The 17,571-nt window shown below is 37.4% G+C and overlaps 1 protein-coding gene across 3 annotated transcripts in view; it reads right to left on the bottom strand.

Moving 5' to 3' along the window:
• Positions 1 to 877: 877 nt before the first annotated feature.
• LOC133023259 (glutamate receptor 2-like) overlaps positions 878 to 17,571 on the bottom strand; it is a 49,255-nt gene continuing 32,561 nt past the window's right edge. Inside the window, exons 11-19 of one of the 3 annotated variants that reach the window (XM_061090247.1) lie at positions 16,437 to 16,500; positions 16,127 to 16,269; positions 14,933 to 15,148; positions 14,027 to 14,181; positions 12,618 to 12,816; positions 12,167 to 12,414; positions 6,040 to 6,154; positions 3,129 to 3,263; positions 878 to 1,048 (exon numbers count right to left, since the gene is read on the bottom strand). In XM_061090247.1, the coding sequence (XP_060946230.1) occupies positions 878 to 1,048; positions 3,129 to 3,263; positions 6,040 to 6,154; positions 12,167 to 12,414; positions 12,618 to 12,816; positions 14,027 to 14,181; positions 14,933 to 15,148; positions 16,127 to 16,269; positions 16,437 to 16,500 (1,446 nt within the window). Of the gene's footprint in view, positions 1,049 to 3,121; positions 3,264 to 5,177; positions 5,293 to 6,039; positions 6,155 to 12,166; positions 12,415 to 12,617; positions 12,817 to 14,026; positions 14,182 to 14,932; positions 15,149 to 16,126; positions 16,270 to 16,436; positions 16,501 to 17,571 lie in introns of all 3 variants that reach the window. The other 2 variants (XM_061090256.1, XM_061090264.1) reach the window with 2 other exon arrangements.

Here is a 17,571-nt window from a genome sequence, read left to right as displayed (position 1 = left end):
AAGGATGGAAAGAAATAAAGAAATAAAACTGGGGATGGATGAGAAGATGAAGAGAGGAGGACATGAGAGTGGGTAGGAGGAGTGTCAAAGAGGAGAGAAGATATCAGGAGGTGAGAAAAAGGAATGAACGGAGTGAGAAAGCTTTTGGGTAAGGAGTGAACAAAGGAATGAATGGAGTGAGCAAGCTGTTGGGTAATGAGTGAACAAAGGAAAGGAGTATCACAGCCATGTACAGTTTTGACCAGATACTTTGCATTTACTGTCAATCTAGACTTTCATGGGTATTTCGATCTCCATGTTTTCATTCTTTATCAATACCAATTGCTACATTCACACAGTAAATCGCTCCATAATACCAGTCAACCTCAATGGCAAAATAATTGGTGTAATTATTGTGATGTTAATTTAAATACAGATTCAAAGTTATTGTATTTTAATGAAATCGCTCAAATCATGACATGACCTGTTCATTGTTATGGTTTTTCATACAAGAACATTAATTTAATCTTGACTGTCATTTTGTTGTGAATGATACTAAAAACATTTAATCTGCATCAACAACAACTTTTACTTTGCCATTTTCCAGTTGTTAAGATACTGGTTTTGAAACTAAACCCTCCATGGATATGTTTGGCATTAACATCAAACCAGAAAAAGAGGAGAATTTAACCACTGGAGGTTTAAAGGTAAGCTTGAAGCTCAAAGAAAGGTTTGCACATGTGCAATGTTTTAATGAGTCAAAATGCAATTTGCCACTGAAGCTGGTCACTTCAATTCTAATGTGAATCCAGTTGAATACAAATTCATTGTCTAAACATGATTTATGACTGTGAGGTGAGGGAAGTTTTAGCCATCAATCATCACTCTCCTACCCGTGTTAGATCTTGACGCTCTCAATGCCGTAAACGTTGTAGCCCTCTTTATAGGTGGCGTAGTTTGGCTGGTGGCTTGGGGACAGCAGGTTGAAGTTGGGGGCATGTTGAGGAGAAGACAGAGTGTGTGTGTAGTTTCCTGTGTGCTGGGGGGACGACAAGGTGTTGGCTGCAACCTTTATGAAAAAATAAAGTCATCGTTACTACTATACTGATTGTATTTATGTAACAATGATGACTTAAGCTGTGTGACTGTTAGTGTGACAATACTATTTTGAGAAGCAATAGTCCTATTGGTGCTGAAGTACTGCAAAATCTTAGTTGTATTGTGAGCGAGCGAGAGAGAGAGAGAGAGAGAGAGAGAGAGAGAGAGAGAGAGAGAGAGAGAGAGAGAGAGAGAGAGTCTGTCTTAACATTAAAATGTGGTATAATACATTAGCATGCGTTTGTGTGAACATCCTAATGTCATGTTAGAAACAATAAAATAATACAAGATGCCTATTACACAAGAGAGGAAAACAACTAGGACAACAGGTGAAAAGCAATTAATTCTCTAGAGGAAAATTTACAAAATATTTAACTTCTTGCTTTCTTAGTTTCTACATCTGAGGAGGATTTATTCTTTTTGCCTTTGTTCAGTACATTTCTGCTGTCTGATTGGCATACGGTATCATTGTTTTAGATGCTCCAATAACATAAGTATATATTCACTAAGAACTTTATTAGGAACATCTATACATATACTTATTTATGGAATTGTAGAAAACCATGTGGCAGCAGTGCAGTGACTAACATCAAAAGGGTCAGGTGCTTCAGTTCAGGTTCACAAACTGGAAAATAAAATATAAAAGTGTGATCTCACTCACTAGCTAGTGCCAGAAAGGTTTACCTGAGTGTGAAACTTCTAATTTCTGGGGATGTTTACATGCAACAGTCTACAAAGTTTAAAATCAGACTGGTGCCATAAACAAGGACAGCGCCAATGAGTGGTAATTATGTGGACAGGAATGCCTTGTTGGATAGAGATGAAGAAGAAAAGCCCATCCCAAGTCCAGAAGGTTACATGAAATGAAATGTCCCTTCAAAGAAAGAATGGCACTGGGGAACAGGTGGAGGAAAGCATCACAGAAGTAAAAAGATCAATCTCCTGCAAGTGGATTTAAATGAAAAGCCGGGTAGACTACTAATCCCAGAGTTTGTTGCAAGAAGAAGAGAACAAGGACAGCTTCTATAACGGACCCTTCAGATTTGTCCATTGAAAATAGTGGCTACTACTCATAATGCTAAAAATCGTATTATGAGAGGGAGCCAGCGGACAACTTGAGAGAAGTAGAGGCCCACTATTTTTAAGGGTAGCTTCAACTACAGAACTAAATGAAACAACTCTGCACTTATTGCTCAGACCCAGGAAACCCTCACATGCTTCAAGCCAAAAGCCAACAGCTGTCCCTATCACCCCAATCCTACTTGCTTCAACAGAGGCTCCACCTGGCCCAAGCCTTGAATCGGTAGTCTTTCTGCTGAAATTAAAGACCAATTGCCCCCCTGAACTTACCATCAGTCATTTACCCTGAAGTTGCCTTAGCCAGTAAGACAACAAACTGTTTGGAAGGGGGATGAAAAAGACACTGTAGGCAGCTCAGGCAGGTGTCCAGTAAAAGACCAGACTCAACAGTGAAGGAAGAGTTATTAGTGAGCCAGACTTTGTCTTACTTTGTTTGCTCCTTACCATTGACTCATGCGCGATGAACCACATCGGGTAATTACTTATACTAAGAATTTGCAACTCCAATGTCCACATCCGAGTCTCCAAGTATAACACATCTCTGTAGTCTGACTCCCCTCATCACCCAAAGCCTATTGCTATAACCTGATATAAACATAATGCAGATGAGTTTGACCCAAATGTAGAACAGATACATTTAAATCAAGTTCAGACAAAGTCCACATGAATACAAATGTAAATACATTGGCTTGATGTCAGAATGGAGTTTTTCCTTAACAATTGTACAAATATCAAGTCAGCTGGTATGGATTTCAGACATGGAAATACTACAATATAGATCCCATTAAGCACGCAAATTTCTGCTTGAAGATATATTAATTGATCTATAATTTTAAAATCTCTAATCACAAAAATTCAGATTCAGATGGTATTTTAGTGAGAATCTTACCTGTTGAAGATTCAAAATAAAAGTCATACTATTATATTATTAACATTTAAAATGGAAAGTGAGTTAAAACAAAAATGTGTACCTTCATTTTCTTGGCTTCAGTCCGGCTCTTGTAGCAGAACTCTACCAGTGCCACCATCATGGCCAGACCCAGACCTCCAACCAGGATGTAGAAGACACCTGCTACGTTACTAAGAGACAGAGCACTGGTCTTCTCCTGGTACACACACACACACACACACACACACACACGCACACACACACACAAGAAGATGGCAGTCACCCAGAGTAAAGGGGTGTTAGTGAGGTGTTTTTATGTTAACAGCTAAATTAAATGACTGACACACTATAAATGAGTGAGTGCTGTAAAGAGCTGTAGATTAGCACAGTAAAAAGAGCAAAGACAACTAAACTAAACCTGACCTGCACACGTACACACATATTTGAAACACAGTTTCTCTTTGTTGCTTTCTGTATCAGTAAGTCAGTGAATATATATATTTTGTTTTGACCCCACTGTATATTTATACATACACAAAACAATCACACACACACAAACATATATAAACATATATATACAAGTAAATACACATTAGCTGTTACTTAAGTCCAATGTTAAAATAAACAATCGAAACAAGGGGAACCATATTTTTTCTACATTTGACTTGAGAGTCAAATATCTCTGAATTCGGCACAGTTAACCAGTATTAGTTAACTGTACCACTCAATCCAGGTGTATTGGCTAGGGTCACCATGTGTTCTGTTGTACCTGCAACTACACACCGCAGTGATATCACAGACAGGGTTTTTAGTAGTTTTTCCTTACTCTTGTTGAGGGTTAAGGACAGAGGATGTCACACAATGTTAAAGCCCTATGAGACGAATTGTTATTTGTGAATGTGGGCTATACAAATAAACTTGATTGATTGATAAACTTGACAAGATTTTTGTTTTTAAGTTTCTTATTAAGAGTCATCAGCTTTTAGGCTTTTGGTCGTTATGCTCCATATACAAGTTTTTACTTAATCAGTGGAAATTAAAGGCCAACGATTTGAAATAAACACTTCCAGCAATTCTAGAAATGTTCTGAAACAATAATCCCGGTAATCCCTTTTCTTAAGCAAAGCAGACCATGAGTTATATGAGAGCTAGTCAAGGGATGATATTTATTAGAAGGTTTATTTATAAAGCTTTCACAGACAATAGTCATGAAGTGCTTAAAATGATAACACCAAATTGATTTAAGTAAATAGAACAAAGATTATGGTAAAGCGACTTGAAAGTATGATATCTCATAGATGATATGATATTTCATAGCTATTTAGATATTAAAGCTCCAAATTACACTGACTCAATGAAGATGAATAAATAAAAATAAAAGATAAAAACCCAAGTGAGGAAATTCAAGTGTTTCCCCCTTGTGAGGAATATGTCATGATGACTTGAAACGTCTCGAACAATCATAGATTTTGAGATAAAAAATTTGAATCCAAGAAAATGTATGAATTTCAAAAAAATTCTTAATTTGCTTGTTCGTACTTCTCAAGAACAAACCATGTAATCAGCTGTAGCCTGTGAATACTGTAAATAAATCTACATCTTAATTTACAGACATTAAAATTATTTCTGTCTAAACAAGGTTTCAAACAGACAGACAGATGGATGGACAGGCAGACTTCAACTTGTGTTAAAACAGACTGACAGCTGAATATTCAACGGCCAAAATACACAGTGGACTCAGTGGGTTTGACTTTATCTTAATAAGTTGTACTGTTCTCAGGACACCAATTGTTTTTCTTCAATTCAATTGAAATCTATTCAATTCAATTCAATTGATTTGCCAGCCTTTACTATGTAAATTGTACTTTACATAACAAAGTATTTTTTTGCTCTTATCAGCATTATACTTACAGTTTTGAGGGTTGGAGCTCCATGCTTCAACCTGGGGGTGTCACTGACATTACTTAAAGCTGTAACTAAACTGTACTAACAATGCTGTGTTTGGTTTCTATTTCAATTTTATAGCTACAGAGATATAGAACTACTGCAATTATAGAGCAAAGCTTACTGTGTATGTTAAATATGCAAACAGATAGAGTGTTTAACTGATTCACAGACATGTACAACTAACCTTATTGGTGGAGTCCTTGAAGCCACACTCTCCTTTATCGTACCACCACTTGTTTTTCATCTTGTCTAGGGTCCCTTGCTCATTCAGTTTCAATACGGCAAGGTTTACTGGCACTCTTCAATGGGAATAACATAAATAACATCATTATCAATGTTATCTTATGTTATTGGTGAGGCAGTGGTTCTCACACTCTGCTCCAGGACCAAGAGAAAGGCCTGTTTGTCATGAGTGCTTCAAGGATTAGTTTGCTCATTTTGCTGAGCAAATATTTAGGTTAAATTTCCATTGATTGTCAAATGGTGAATTCTAGCCGTTTAAAATGAAGTGTGATATTGTAAAGGCCCCTCTGTTTGGTCCCCGAGACAGAGGATGAGATGTTCTGCATTGAAAAGCCTTTGTGCTGCTCTATTTAAGCAGCAGTATACTTCCAGTTCAGCCAGAGCCATAGATAAGTAGAGTTTGGCTGGGCTGCACACACTCTTTATCAACAACTCTTCTCTTGCACTGTTGCTGCCATCTGGTGTGAGGTCACCTGACCCTGGCCTTGCCCCTGACACCTGCCCTACCCCTGACCTCAACCAAACAGGGTGCAACACAATGGTGTAAGAGGCAGCACAGACTACAATGCTACCTGTTGGTGGTGGTTATCAGCAACAGCTTATAGTAGGCAATATAATATCTTTGTGCAACATCTATGCACATTATTTAGTTTTCACATTTATGAGACATTGCTTGACATTGCTGTTTAGTGTTCCCATGTAGCATTGTTACTGTGCTGCTTCTTTAGCTTTTTTTCTTTCTACATCATAGCCCAGTGTAACCTTCATGTCTGTGTGTAGTGTGCATATGTGTGTGTATTAACCTTGCTCTCCCCTCCTCCGCTGCCGCATTCTCCCTTGTCATACCACCACTTGTTTTTCAGTTTGTCCAGCAGCCCCTGCTCGTTCAACTTTAACACCGCCAGGTTCACCGCATTTCTACATGAATACAGGGGCTGTTAGCAGTTCAGTTATTGTCACTTAAGTCTTCCTGCTGGTATGCATGTAAGCAGCATGAACTTTTAATCCTGAGCATAAACAGAATACAAACAGCTGAAATGATCCCTTTCATTAGCAGCAAACTCATCAGTTGTAGATAAGTTAGGCTTTAACCTGTCTTGGCAGCTATGATCAACCTTCTGAATACATTTACAATTTTTTTTTTTCTCAAATAGGAAACACAACACAATCAACTTTTTGGGGATTTTCAGCTGGCATTGACCATTGTTGTTTTTAATTTATAATACAGCTTTCCAAAAAGCGCAAATCAGACCTATTTGTTGTGCCTTCAAGTTTCTTTCTACAAGCTGTTCTATTGTGAACGTTAGTTTTTCTTTCAATCATGTTTTCTCTAGCACTGGCAATCAGCTATATTGTTAATGGTGGCACCTGAGATCTGGGAATGTAGAGTTTTGTGACGTCACCAAAAAAAATAGACATCCAATAGGGCACAAAAAATGAAAGGTAAAAAAAGACAGGTTTTAAACAAGCCAACTAAAAGAAAATACTTTAAGCATGCAAAATAAGGCTCTTTTCAGACCTTGCCTTAACATGTGTTTGGTCAGGTGTCAGTGCACCCAATATGCATTGAGATGTAGTCACTCAGATCACAGTCTGGACCACGTATGGTAACATTCAGGACAGCTCTGGCTCAGGAGCAAGGAGATCAATGAGAGCAATGAAATCACATACGTGATCATATCTCCCAAGAAAGATGTCAAAGCAGGATATAAACAGGGTTGACTAAGATCTCACCACTCATTTCTCACTTTAGAAATAGCACCATGGTCCTATGTGAAAAATATTTTTTATTTTCAGTCAAATTGAAATTATAGTTTTAGGGTTAGGGAGTCAACGGTAAGGTCAAAGTTATGACTGTATTAGATAAAAGTGGCTAAAGGTCACCTGTAACGTAATTGAGGCACCAATCTTCCAACATCACTACAGATAAATACCATGTCTCTCTGTAGAGGATCTTGCTGTGGCATGTCAATTTCAATTGTCTAAATCTTTCAAGTAGACTTCCAACAACAACTTTTCAGTGACAGCTTAAGATGATCTGCTTCTCTATAGGGCCTTTCAGATTCACATTTGTATTCACAATGTTCTAGTATGTTAAGACTAACAAAATACCTACTCTGGGCTTTCCCACATGACCAGACCAGGAACTGGTTGCACAAAGTTAGTCATTAGCTAGTGTTGATAATAGTATGTAACAAAGTACCCTTTCAATATTTTGCAAAGCTGATAATCACTTTATGCATGTCCCTTAAAATCATAGGAGGATGAATACTATGGGAGTAGTAGAAAGATAATAACTCAAAAAATAGAAGGCTCTTTTTTTAACAAAACATGCTTGGGACGCCTGCTCCTTCTGATCACCATGGTTCCTCTGCTGACGGAGGACAAGCTGGGTGACAACAGTAATGTAACGCACTGAGCTCTTTTACATGGTCAGCTTAGACAAAAAGAGGGCTCACTGCATCTGTCTTGTCCAATTTTCTCCTTATTAAGAAAGCACTGCTTATCTTTGACCACAGTTAAGTGACATGTGGTGTTTGTCTTTCTTCCCTTCTTTCTTATAGATTGCACCAGGGCTCTTTGATGTGTGTTTCATCTTTTCGCCGCCCACCATTCTTTTAAGTCTAGGAACAAAGGCTCACCACGTTATGGCCTGTGTGGGTTCTGCATGTGCATGTGAGCATGACAGCAGGATTCAGCAAAGTTGATCATCCGTTTATGGCTGTAGACAAGTACTGAATCTTTGTGCTGCCAACCCAATGGTTGCTTTATTGGGTCCCCTTTTCATGTTTTTATCTAAAAGATCCTCAATCCAGCAGGAAGCTTGTTCTGTATAATATTATTGTATAATGGTACGACAAAAAGGCAGTGAAATAGTTGCGAGTGGTATGTAAATTCCATTCATAAATCAAGTGAACCTGTCAATAGCAACCTTTGTGTGTAATATATTGATTAATGAAGGCGTATGTTCTGTCAGGACATTGAAAATACTACAATAACACTATGTGGTTTTAAAGTGTTTCTGATAACCAGGCAAGAGCTCAGATCACAACCAATTTGATCAGTTGAAGCACATGTGAATTAAGCCCTTCAGTTTTCAGCTTTTTTTCTGAACTGAGCCCACCATTTACATTATAACATTAATTATCCACTTTGACCTTAATAGGGGCAATATTAGAATATCAACTGACAACAGTTAGATCATGCCAGGAGCAGAGACATGAGAAAAGTTGAACATCATGTTTTCAGGTATTCAGTGCATTATTTAAGCACTTTTGATCTATCAAGAGTTTTACTGACTGAAAAATGTACCGAATAATATGTCTCTGGTTCTACCATGATATAGGACAACAGCAGTCATACACTCAGTTTTTGTTAAACTTAAAGCTCCATTAAGCAATATTTCTGGTAGTAAAATTTAGGGTTGCCAGAGTAACCAAGGGTCTTCTCTATTATCCTGATTCTAAAGCCCATCCCAATATATCTTACAGACTTATCATCCAACTACCATCAGATCCAAAAGAAAAGCTCTTCAACAGCACAAATGCTGTAAAAGCAGGTGTAATAAATGAGTAGTAAACTGAGGTTAACTAACCCAGCATAACATGATGTAATCTAACGTAATGGATCCTGTTCATTTTCATCCAGCTAACTTGGTTCTTCTTGCTCTCATAACAATACAGGAAGAAAAAAGGAAAGTGGTCGGTCTGCCAATTTGCATCAAAATAAGTTTAACAGCTGAACCTCAGCTAGTAAACCTCCGCTTGGTCTTATAGATAGACTGTGGCAATATAAAGATCTACAATGCATCGCCACTATTGGAGTCTGAACAGTGGCGATAGGGGGATGGAACCCCAGTAGCGAAATCGTAACGATGCACACGCCTAACCAATTTTGAGTCAGTCTGAGCAGTCAATCATGATATTTTTAGCATCAGGTAACTCATTAAAACCAAACTTATCAGAAACATGGACACTTGAAGATACATCAGTGTGTTAAGACCTACCCATAAAAAAACATCTTTGAGAAAAATGAATTGGACGTTAATTTGGTTAATGTACCATCTGCTAACATGGAGGAGGAAGGATTTATGATCTATCCGGCAGTCAGCCACTCAGTGGTAATTAAGACGATTTAGCCTTACTTTTAGGGAGCAGTATTATTGTCCATACAGTTTACGGCCTTACAACACAGGTGAAGGAGATGTACTGTATATGGAAACTAACGATTAGTTCTATGCAACTCGATAGCTGCACATCTCTTCAGCTGTATATCCATGCCCACATTTGAGATATCCAATCAACACCAAAGGATGATTTAAATCACACTATTGACCAAACCCTGTTCACACTGTTCATGTTTTATTCATAAATATGTCATATTACCTATGGCACTGTAACCATTCCACTGTGGATTCATTGATCATCCCCCATCATCCTAAAACGAGAACTCCCATGTACTTGTCCTAGTTCCTTTTGGTTATTTAGTGAAGAGGATTTCTTTTGGTATTTCAGGTTGTTCTGTTTAAGTTAATACGTCATATTGAACTTTATTCATTAATATGATGTTTGGAAACCCATTAATATGAGTTGCGACTGCCCTTTTGTCTAAAAAGAGAATTGCTTAATGCAGCTTTAATTGCAAATTTGACGATTAAAGGAAATTGAAATCATCATTAAAACATTCTGCAGGCCAAGGTTAAGTTTCAAAACCATCTGACGGATACAAAGAAGGAGAGAAAGAAGGTAGGGCAGACAGAACCACGCAGCCATCAGTGTGCTGAAAAGACACAAAAGTGGGAAACAGTGACTAGCATGCAGCTCAACACAAACAAAACAAACAAACAACAAAACACACACACACACACATATTTCAACTTAAGATTTTAAAAAAGAACCGTGTTGCAGTCTATAAGTAGTAGGACAGTCAGACATTTTAATTGGATTTTCTGTATCCCAGCATATGCACTGCGTTTGGTTTGTACAGAGAGTTTTTTTTGCAACTGCAATCTGTTTGTATCACACATTTATTTCTAGCTACACAATAGGTTTTATATTAATAAATAAATCCTTAACCCTTTCTGACTTCACCACAATGTTGACTGTTCTCATTTCCAAGCCCACAAGTAAATAAAATAAGTTTAAAATGGCTCATAATGCTATAATTAAAAAAATATTTTACTGTGAAATGTAAATTGTACTCTGCGAGACAGGAGGGTGTTCATATATTTATATTGATAAAGGTTGAAAAAAGGCCTGCAGTATATTTTGTAAAGGTGCTTTGTAAAATGATGTCAAATTCAATTTCAAGGTTGTCCTCTCAACCTTCCTAATTCAAGATCTCAATATTTAAAAAAACAATGCTGTGATTGGTTGAACACAGCTCTGGGGGCACAGGTTGAGCACAGAAAAAAAATGACATTCATATCTTTCAAATGTAACAAGTTTGTGACACTCTAGTGTTATGTCAACCTAAGCATAGATGTATCTTATCTTGACTTTATGTAGGCCCTGCAGTAAATTTGAGAATAATGCGGTAATAATATTATGAAGACTCTTCAAATAATATCACTTTAGCAAGTCCATTCACCAATTACCTCTCTTGTTATCTGGTGAATGATAATTTAGTCTTAATGTTGAGATTTGACAGCAGTTGGAAGAAATGTATAAACATTGAAGTCTCAATCATTGAAGAAAATGTTATGATAACCAGTGGAGGCTAATTATTATGATTTGCTGCTGCTGACAGCAATTGGCACAGACTATGACTGTATAACATTTCTGTTTTGCAATTAGTAACAGGTTAGAGTTGTTTCTGGGAAAATTCCTAGAGTTAATTGGCTATTCTAGAAAAATATGGCACCTGTAAATTAAATATTATTATAACTTAATATATTTAAAGGATTTTTTTATAAACCCGCGTCTTCCCTGGCTAACAAAACCGTTAGCTTGTGTCTTGCTGAGAGGCTACTATAACAAAATATTAAATTATCTGAGTTTATTTATTTAAATTAAAATGTTATAAAAAGGTTTGTGGCTAAAATGTTATCTTTTTAAAAAACAAGTCTATTTCATATGGAGGGAGACATGACACATCTCATGTATAACAAATGTAGACACACATAGACAAACATACACACAAAGTTGCACACATAACAGTGTTCAGGTCATAAACTCATAAATAACAATCCCTTGAGCCAGGTCTTGAAGAACCAGCTCATCACAACTGGAACCCAAGTCTCCCAATTGTGAACAATAATAAATCCCATTTATTCAGTGTATAGTGTTCTAAAAGCATAACACTACAACGTAAAGAGACTATATGATACTATCTATTCCCAATCCTGAACATCTGACAAAATGTTGAGATGAAGTATTTCTTCAAGACCTGAAATCTCAAATTCAATCAGCCCACCCACAGTCGACAGGGCAACCACCACTAGCCATTGGTCAGAGGTGGTAGCCATGGTAAAAAATACAAACCACTGGGATGATGTCATCAGGGTAGGTGGATTATTATAACAACGAGTAAGCCGCCATGCCCCATTCATCACACTCGCATACTGCAACACCCAATTGGCACTAAGGCTTGGGACCAGACTATATCGCTCCCCATGGTGGGATATTTTCTTGAGCATGGCTGCACATAACCACAGCCACAGCTCACTCTGGCTAATCACCATCTGACTATTATAGCAGACGGTCAGCCAGGGATTTCTAATCATTACTGCAGAGCACTGAGGGAGGGACATTCTAAATCCACTCACCAGTCTAACTCAAAGCACAAAGCAGTTGCATGAATTGCTCTTTCCAGTGAGGAGGAATGAGCTGTGTGAATGGGGAGAGGGACAGAATGCTAGGCAGCAGGTTAGTAGCGTGAATGGTACATGGCAGTGTAGGTTGGCTAGCATTGTTATACTGATCCACCCACCTTAATGGGGATCCTTTGGGTGTCGCGATGCCGTAGCCTTTGGAGTCCAGGTTTCCTCCCACTTTCATGGTGTCGCAGGGCTTCCTCTGCTCAATGTACTCATTCATGGTGGACTCCAGTAGGTAAGCATACTTCCCTTTGGACTTCCGCACACGGAGAACACCTTCTGATGTTTTCTTGACGAAGACTGAAGGTTCTGCTGATTTCATGTATTGCCACATCTTGTCAAACAAGGCGATTTTTGAACGCTTAAAAAAAAGAATACAGGCTATTAAAACTTAATTTGAACATCTGGGGTACCATTTTATACTCTTAAATACTAATCTAGTCTTTTATATACCAAGTGGCCACACTGCCACTATTGCCACTCTAATGTTTCTAAAAAAAAATATTTAAAACTAAAGGTTGCATTTGTGGCAAACTACGTTCTATTAGTTTAAGAAATTCTTACCCTGAAGAACTCCTTGGTGGATCCAGAGTCCAGGGTTCCATATGCAATATTTGTCTGTTTAGCCAGGTCTTCAGCACTCTCGATGGGAGAAACCATCCTCTCCACAGTCAGAAAGGCAGCCAGGTTGGCCGTGTATGATGAGATTATGATCAGTGTGAAAAACCACCACACACCGCCTACTATACGACCTGACAGAGACCTGCAGACAAAAACACACACACACACACAGTCAAAGACAAACAGCCCAAAATATGCTGTAATTTTAGTTTCTAAAACTGAAATTCATGGGCTAGCTGGGAGGTTCAAGTAAAGAGGATAATTGAAGGCCTTGAGATGAAGCATTCCTGGTCTCCCTGGATACAAAAGTCATTATGTTGCTTTGATAAAAGAGAGCAAAAATAATTTGTAGCTTGTATAACATCATACAATCTCTAATTCCTCTCATGAGTTTTATAAAACTTTATACATCGGTACTTATACTATTGAAATCCCTGTCCGGAAAAATGGATTGAACCCCAAAACCTACTGTTAAGTATGGTGAAGGGACTCGATTTTGATTAATTTGTTTTCTTACAAATGTCAGTATGAATTTGAATGAGGTTATCTTTCTTGCACAGAACATTAAAGTTTCACTTTTTCTTTGGATAAACATGTAGTCTTTTCATAGCTGACTAAGATGAAGATTAGAATATAATAAAATAAAATAATCCTTTATTAGTCCCATAGTGTGGAAATTAATCCAGTTAATAATTTATAAGTATTTAAAGCAGAAAACCTGGTCAGTCCAAACGGCATACATACTTTTCTTGCCTCTATTCTTCTTTTGTATTTGATATTCACATCCGTGCTTCTTGGATTCAGTATGATGAAAGACGTTATAACTAATTTGACACTCGGTGTGGCACATACCTCGGCCAAGAGCCAACAGTCCCTGTAAATTCAATGAAGCTACACCAAAGTTCACATACTCATAGATACCAGTTCCCTCAATGTGTCTGATTTATTTCAAACTGTGAAATTGTTAAAAATTTAAGAAAATATTTTCCTGGATCTGCCTTTTAACCCACATCAGCACCAAAATGTTATGTTTCTCACCAAATTTCATGGTAATCTGTCTAGTAGTTTTGCTTACAAACCAACCAACAATCAAACTGACGGATAAAAGCATAACCTCCTTGGCAAAAGTAATGATATAGCAAATCAAAACTTGAGAGGTGACCTAACATCCTGGCACCCTTATGTAGATGAATTCGAGGTATTAAAATATCTGTCATTATAGAGAGGTCAACTATAACAATCTCAGAAAAAAGCACCTCTGACAGTGCTTACAGCAACTGTGTGGCAAACCATGTTTATGATAAAAGATCATAAACTCATTAATTAATACTGAAGGAATGTACCATACCAACCTTGGTGAGATGTCACAACCTTGCCGCATGAAAGCACCCAAAGAGAACCAAAGGGAGTTAAAAATCCCAAACTCATTGGTGGATTCAGTTGTTAATGGCAACGCTCCGTCCTCTGGCTCCTCTAGTGTCCACTCATAGGGGCTGAATCTGGATACCTACAAGATAATATTAGTATTTAGAGCTTTGATTTTCCCTGTTGCACTGTGCTTAGATGAAAACATGCTCTATTACTTTGGTAGTAAGTTGTCATAGAAAAGAATAAACACAAGCAAGATGTGTTGACAAAAGTTAAATGCACAGGCAGCATGAAAAGTTTATTAACAGTTACATCACTGTCACATGTCGCCTGACCGGCAGCTGTGCATTAGTTTGGTGTGTGAGACTATTGTATCTGGACCAGCTTCGGACCCATCTTTCACTGCCAGCTGCTGTGGAAGAATGCCACAGTTTTTCTAAGCTCATGAGTGAAACTTCATCCAGCCACATATCTTTAAATGAAAACTATTTTGTATAGATGTATACCACACAGTTTTGGCATCTGACCTAGTGATCCATAAAGTTGAAGCAAGAATTGACAGAGAAAAAAAATCTGTCGATAGTGATATTGATATCATTGCAGTTTAGGGAGTTTGCAGTCCTGCACTACAACATAGGAAGTGTCCCTGGCCTAATACATACTGTATAATACTCACATAGCTTAGATTCACCTCACAGTCATCACATACACACAAACACAGTTGTGTCTCTCTATCCACTCAAGTTATAAGTTTAAAAAAATGGAAAAAATGTTGTATATCATAGGTAAAATATACATGCATGTGTGTAACACATCCATATTTGGAACCTATGAGAGCCTGTTTGGTGGGAAAAAAAACACATTTATACTCAATCAACAGACTCACTTACCAGAAAGAGTACAACACTAACTCCTATATAGGCAAAGACAATGCACATCCAGATCTCATAGGCCAGTGGGTCCAGAAAAGAGAAGACCCCTGGTTTTGATTTCTGTGGCTTCTTGATCATGATGGAGATTCCCAGTGACATGAAGGGTTTCGAGAAATCGATCACCTCTTCACGAACCAAAGTGATTGTCAGGGGAGCGACTGCTATGTCTGCTTTCTGTTGGAAAGACAAACCCAGAGTGAGACTGTTTGATGGTGTGATCTCTTCATTGACTTGAGTCAACTGTTGGAAAAGATGCCAAAAAACACACAACAAGACCAAGAATTTAACTGTCAAACTTATTTTCTATATTTGGTCTGATGCCCCAGTGTTCCAGGCTACAAAACCTGGTTCATATGCACACAACCTTGACAGCACATCATCCATTCATTCAAAAGGTGTGCATAGATGTTGGTTAGTTTTGTGTGAGCCTCAGTTGTAAAATATTTAATTTGATTGAGGACATTTTAGCTTGGACTCCCTCCTTGTAAAACTACCAAGGAACAGATGAGATTTGTAATTTTACTTTAATTGTATTTATTGCATTACAGTGAAATTTAAGTGTTGTAAGCTGTGATGCCAAAAATAACTATGAGACATCATAAAGATGAAAACATTTTGACTGCCAAATCTTCATTATGTACATACTGATGCACCGAAAGCTGGACAGCCTATGATGATACAGCATTGTTTTTAGGCTATAACGTAATTCAAATCTTGATATTATCAAATTCATTTTCAATAAAAAAATACTATTAATGCATCAATATGGTACTGATGTGTATATTTGTTATTGCAGGAAATTACAAAAAAAACAGTTTTATTATTAGTGCACGCTGTCTTTCACATTATAACTAAAATATTTTCTCATTATACAATTATATTTTTCATAATTCCTATTATCATGGAATTAATTCCTATTATATATATATAAAATAATAATAATAAAAGTTTATGTCCATACTAATTTTCCTGTATAGAGAATGTTACAAAGCTTTGCAATTCATATTTGTGAAACAAATTTTTGAATTAAAAAAATGTGCAGACAGTGATATCTCATTTACACAATTTTACTCCATGCTCGGGTTGAAACATGGCAAGATTGTATCGATCATAATGTTATATTATATTTTCTGCATGTGGATTAAGGCTTACCCCATACACCAGCTCTCCAACCATACCATTCCAGATCTTAGTTTCAGCATCTCTTGCACCGTATTTGCCATCTCCCACAATCCTTAGCTGGTAGCGTATGCCACAGTGCTTTGCAATCTCTGCAGCAAGGTCAACGCAGTAACCTTACATCAGTCCGAAAAGACGAAGACACAGAAGCACATCAGCAAACACATAAGCAATGTTAGAAAGACTTCCAGACCTCTCTCTCTCTCTCTCGCTCTCTCTCTCTCTCTCTCTCTCTCTCTCTCTCTCTCTCTCCTACATGCACATGCACAGTACAAATACATACCTTCATAACGGTCATTGTCTTGAAACAGCTCCGAATTTTTCTTCAACATCACATAGGGGGCTTCCTAGATGCACACAAACATACTTCTACTACTTTCATGCACTCATAAAAAATAACTACATTTAACGTAATTAAAAGAGACGTAAACAATCTATTTACGAGTAGTAGTGATATATTAGACTATTTTATTAAATTTTTATATATTACAGTTTTTCTAACTTTCCAAAACATAAAACTCTATTCTCTAAACAAAACTGTCCCAGGCAAAACAACTTTTGCAAATCATCACAGTTGGTAAAACACACATTTAGCAGTGTGGTGCACTTGGACCCAGACTGACATACAAAGGCCCCAAAGACTAAACACATCAAACTAAACTGTTTTAATTGTTACCACATCACCACTTAAAATTAAACACACACATGTGTCCAATCAAGTTAATTTAGGGCCATGCAACACTGAACGTTTTCTAACATTTCTGGATGGTATATAGGAAGCTTTGCTCTGACATGAGCAGATATGTCATGAGCAGGCAGAGCTTCCTGTTGATGTTGTCATTTGGGGTGTAAGCTGTCACTGTGGTCAAAGAATGTAAATTAAGTCCTTTGGTCTGATCCGGCCCAGAGTTAAAATGCTGAGGCAGAATGAATGATTCTCATTGCTTACTGTAAAATCATATAGTGCAGATTTTGCATTTATGAAGTGTGTAATTATTGCTGAGTACTGCTCATGCATATATTGACTTAGGCTCAATCCCGTTTCACCCCTTTCCCCTACCCCTTAGACCTTCCCCTCAGTTTTGCAAGTTCACCTATAGCAGTGGTTCTCAAACTTTTTCTCTCATGCCCCACTTTGGAGCTTGAATATTTTTCATGCCCCACCCGCTCCCCTGCCCCAACAAAATGATGACAAAATGTGTCAAGTTGAACATGTGTATTTACATAACATACACATTAACATTAAATCCACATTACTTTCAGGAATTTCTGATGTACAAATAAAAAAACTTTTTCAAACAACTTTTTGTGACATTTGTCACTTTTTCAAAAAATAGTGCCATAAATTTGCTTAAATTTATCTTAATTGAAGTACTTTGGGTGACATTTATCACTACATTCCTCCATCAGTCTGTACT

Source organism: Limanda limanda, chromosome 2, assembly GCF_963576545.1.
Source record: "Limanda limanda chromosome 2, fLimLim1.1, whole genome shotgun sequence".
NCBI classification, from domain to species: Eukaryota; Metazoa; Chordata; class Actinopteri; order Pleuronectiformes; family Pleuronectidae; genus Limanda; species Limanda limanda.
Note: the sequence above shows the minus strand (reverse complement) of the source record. Positions and strands in the feature narration are given on the sequence as shown.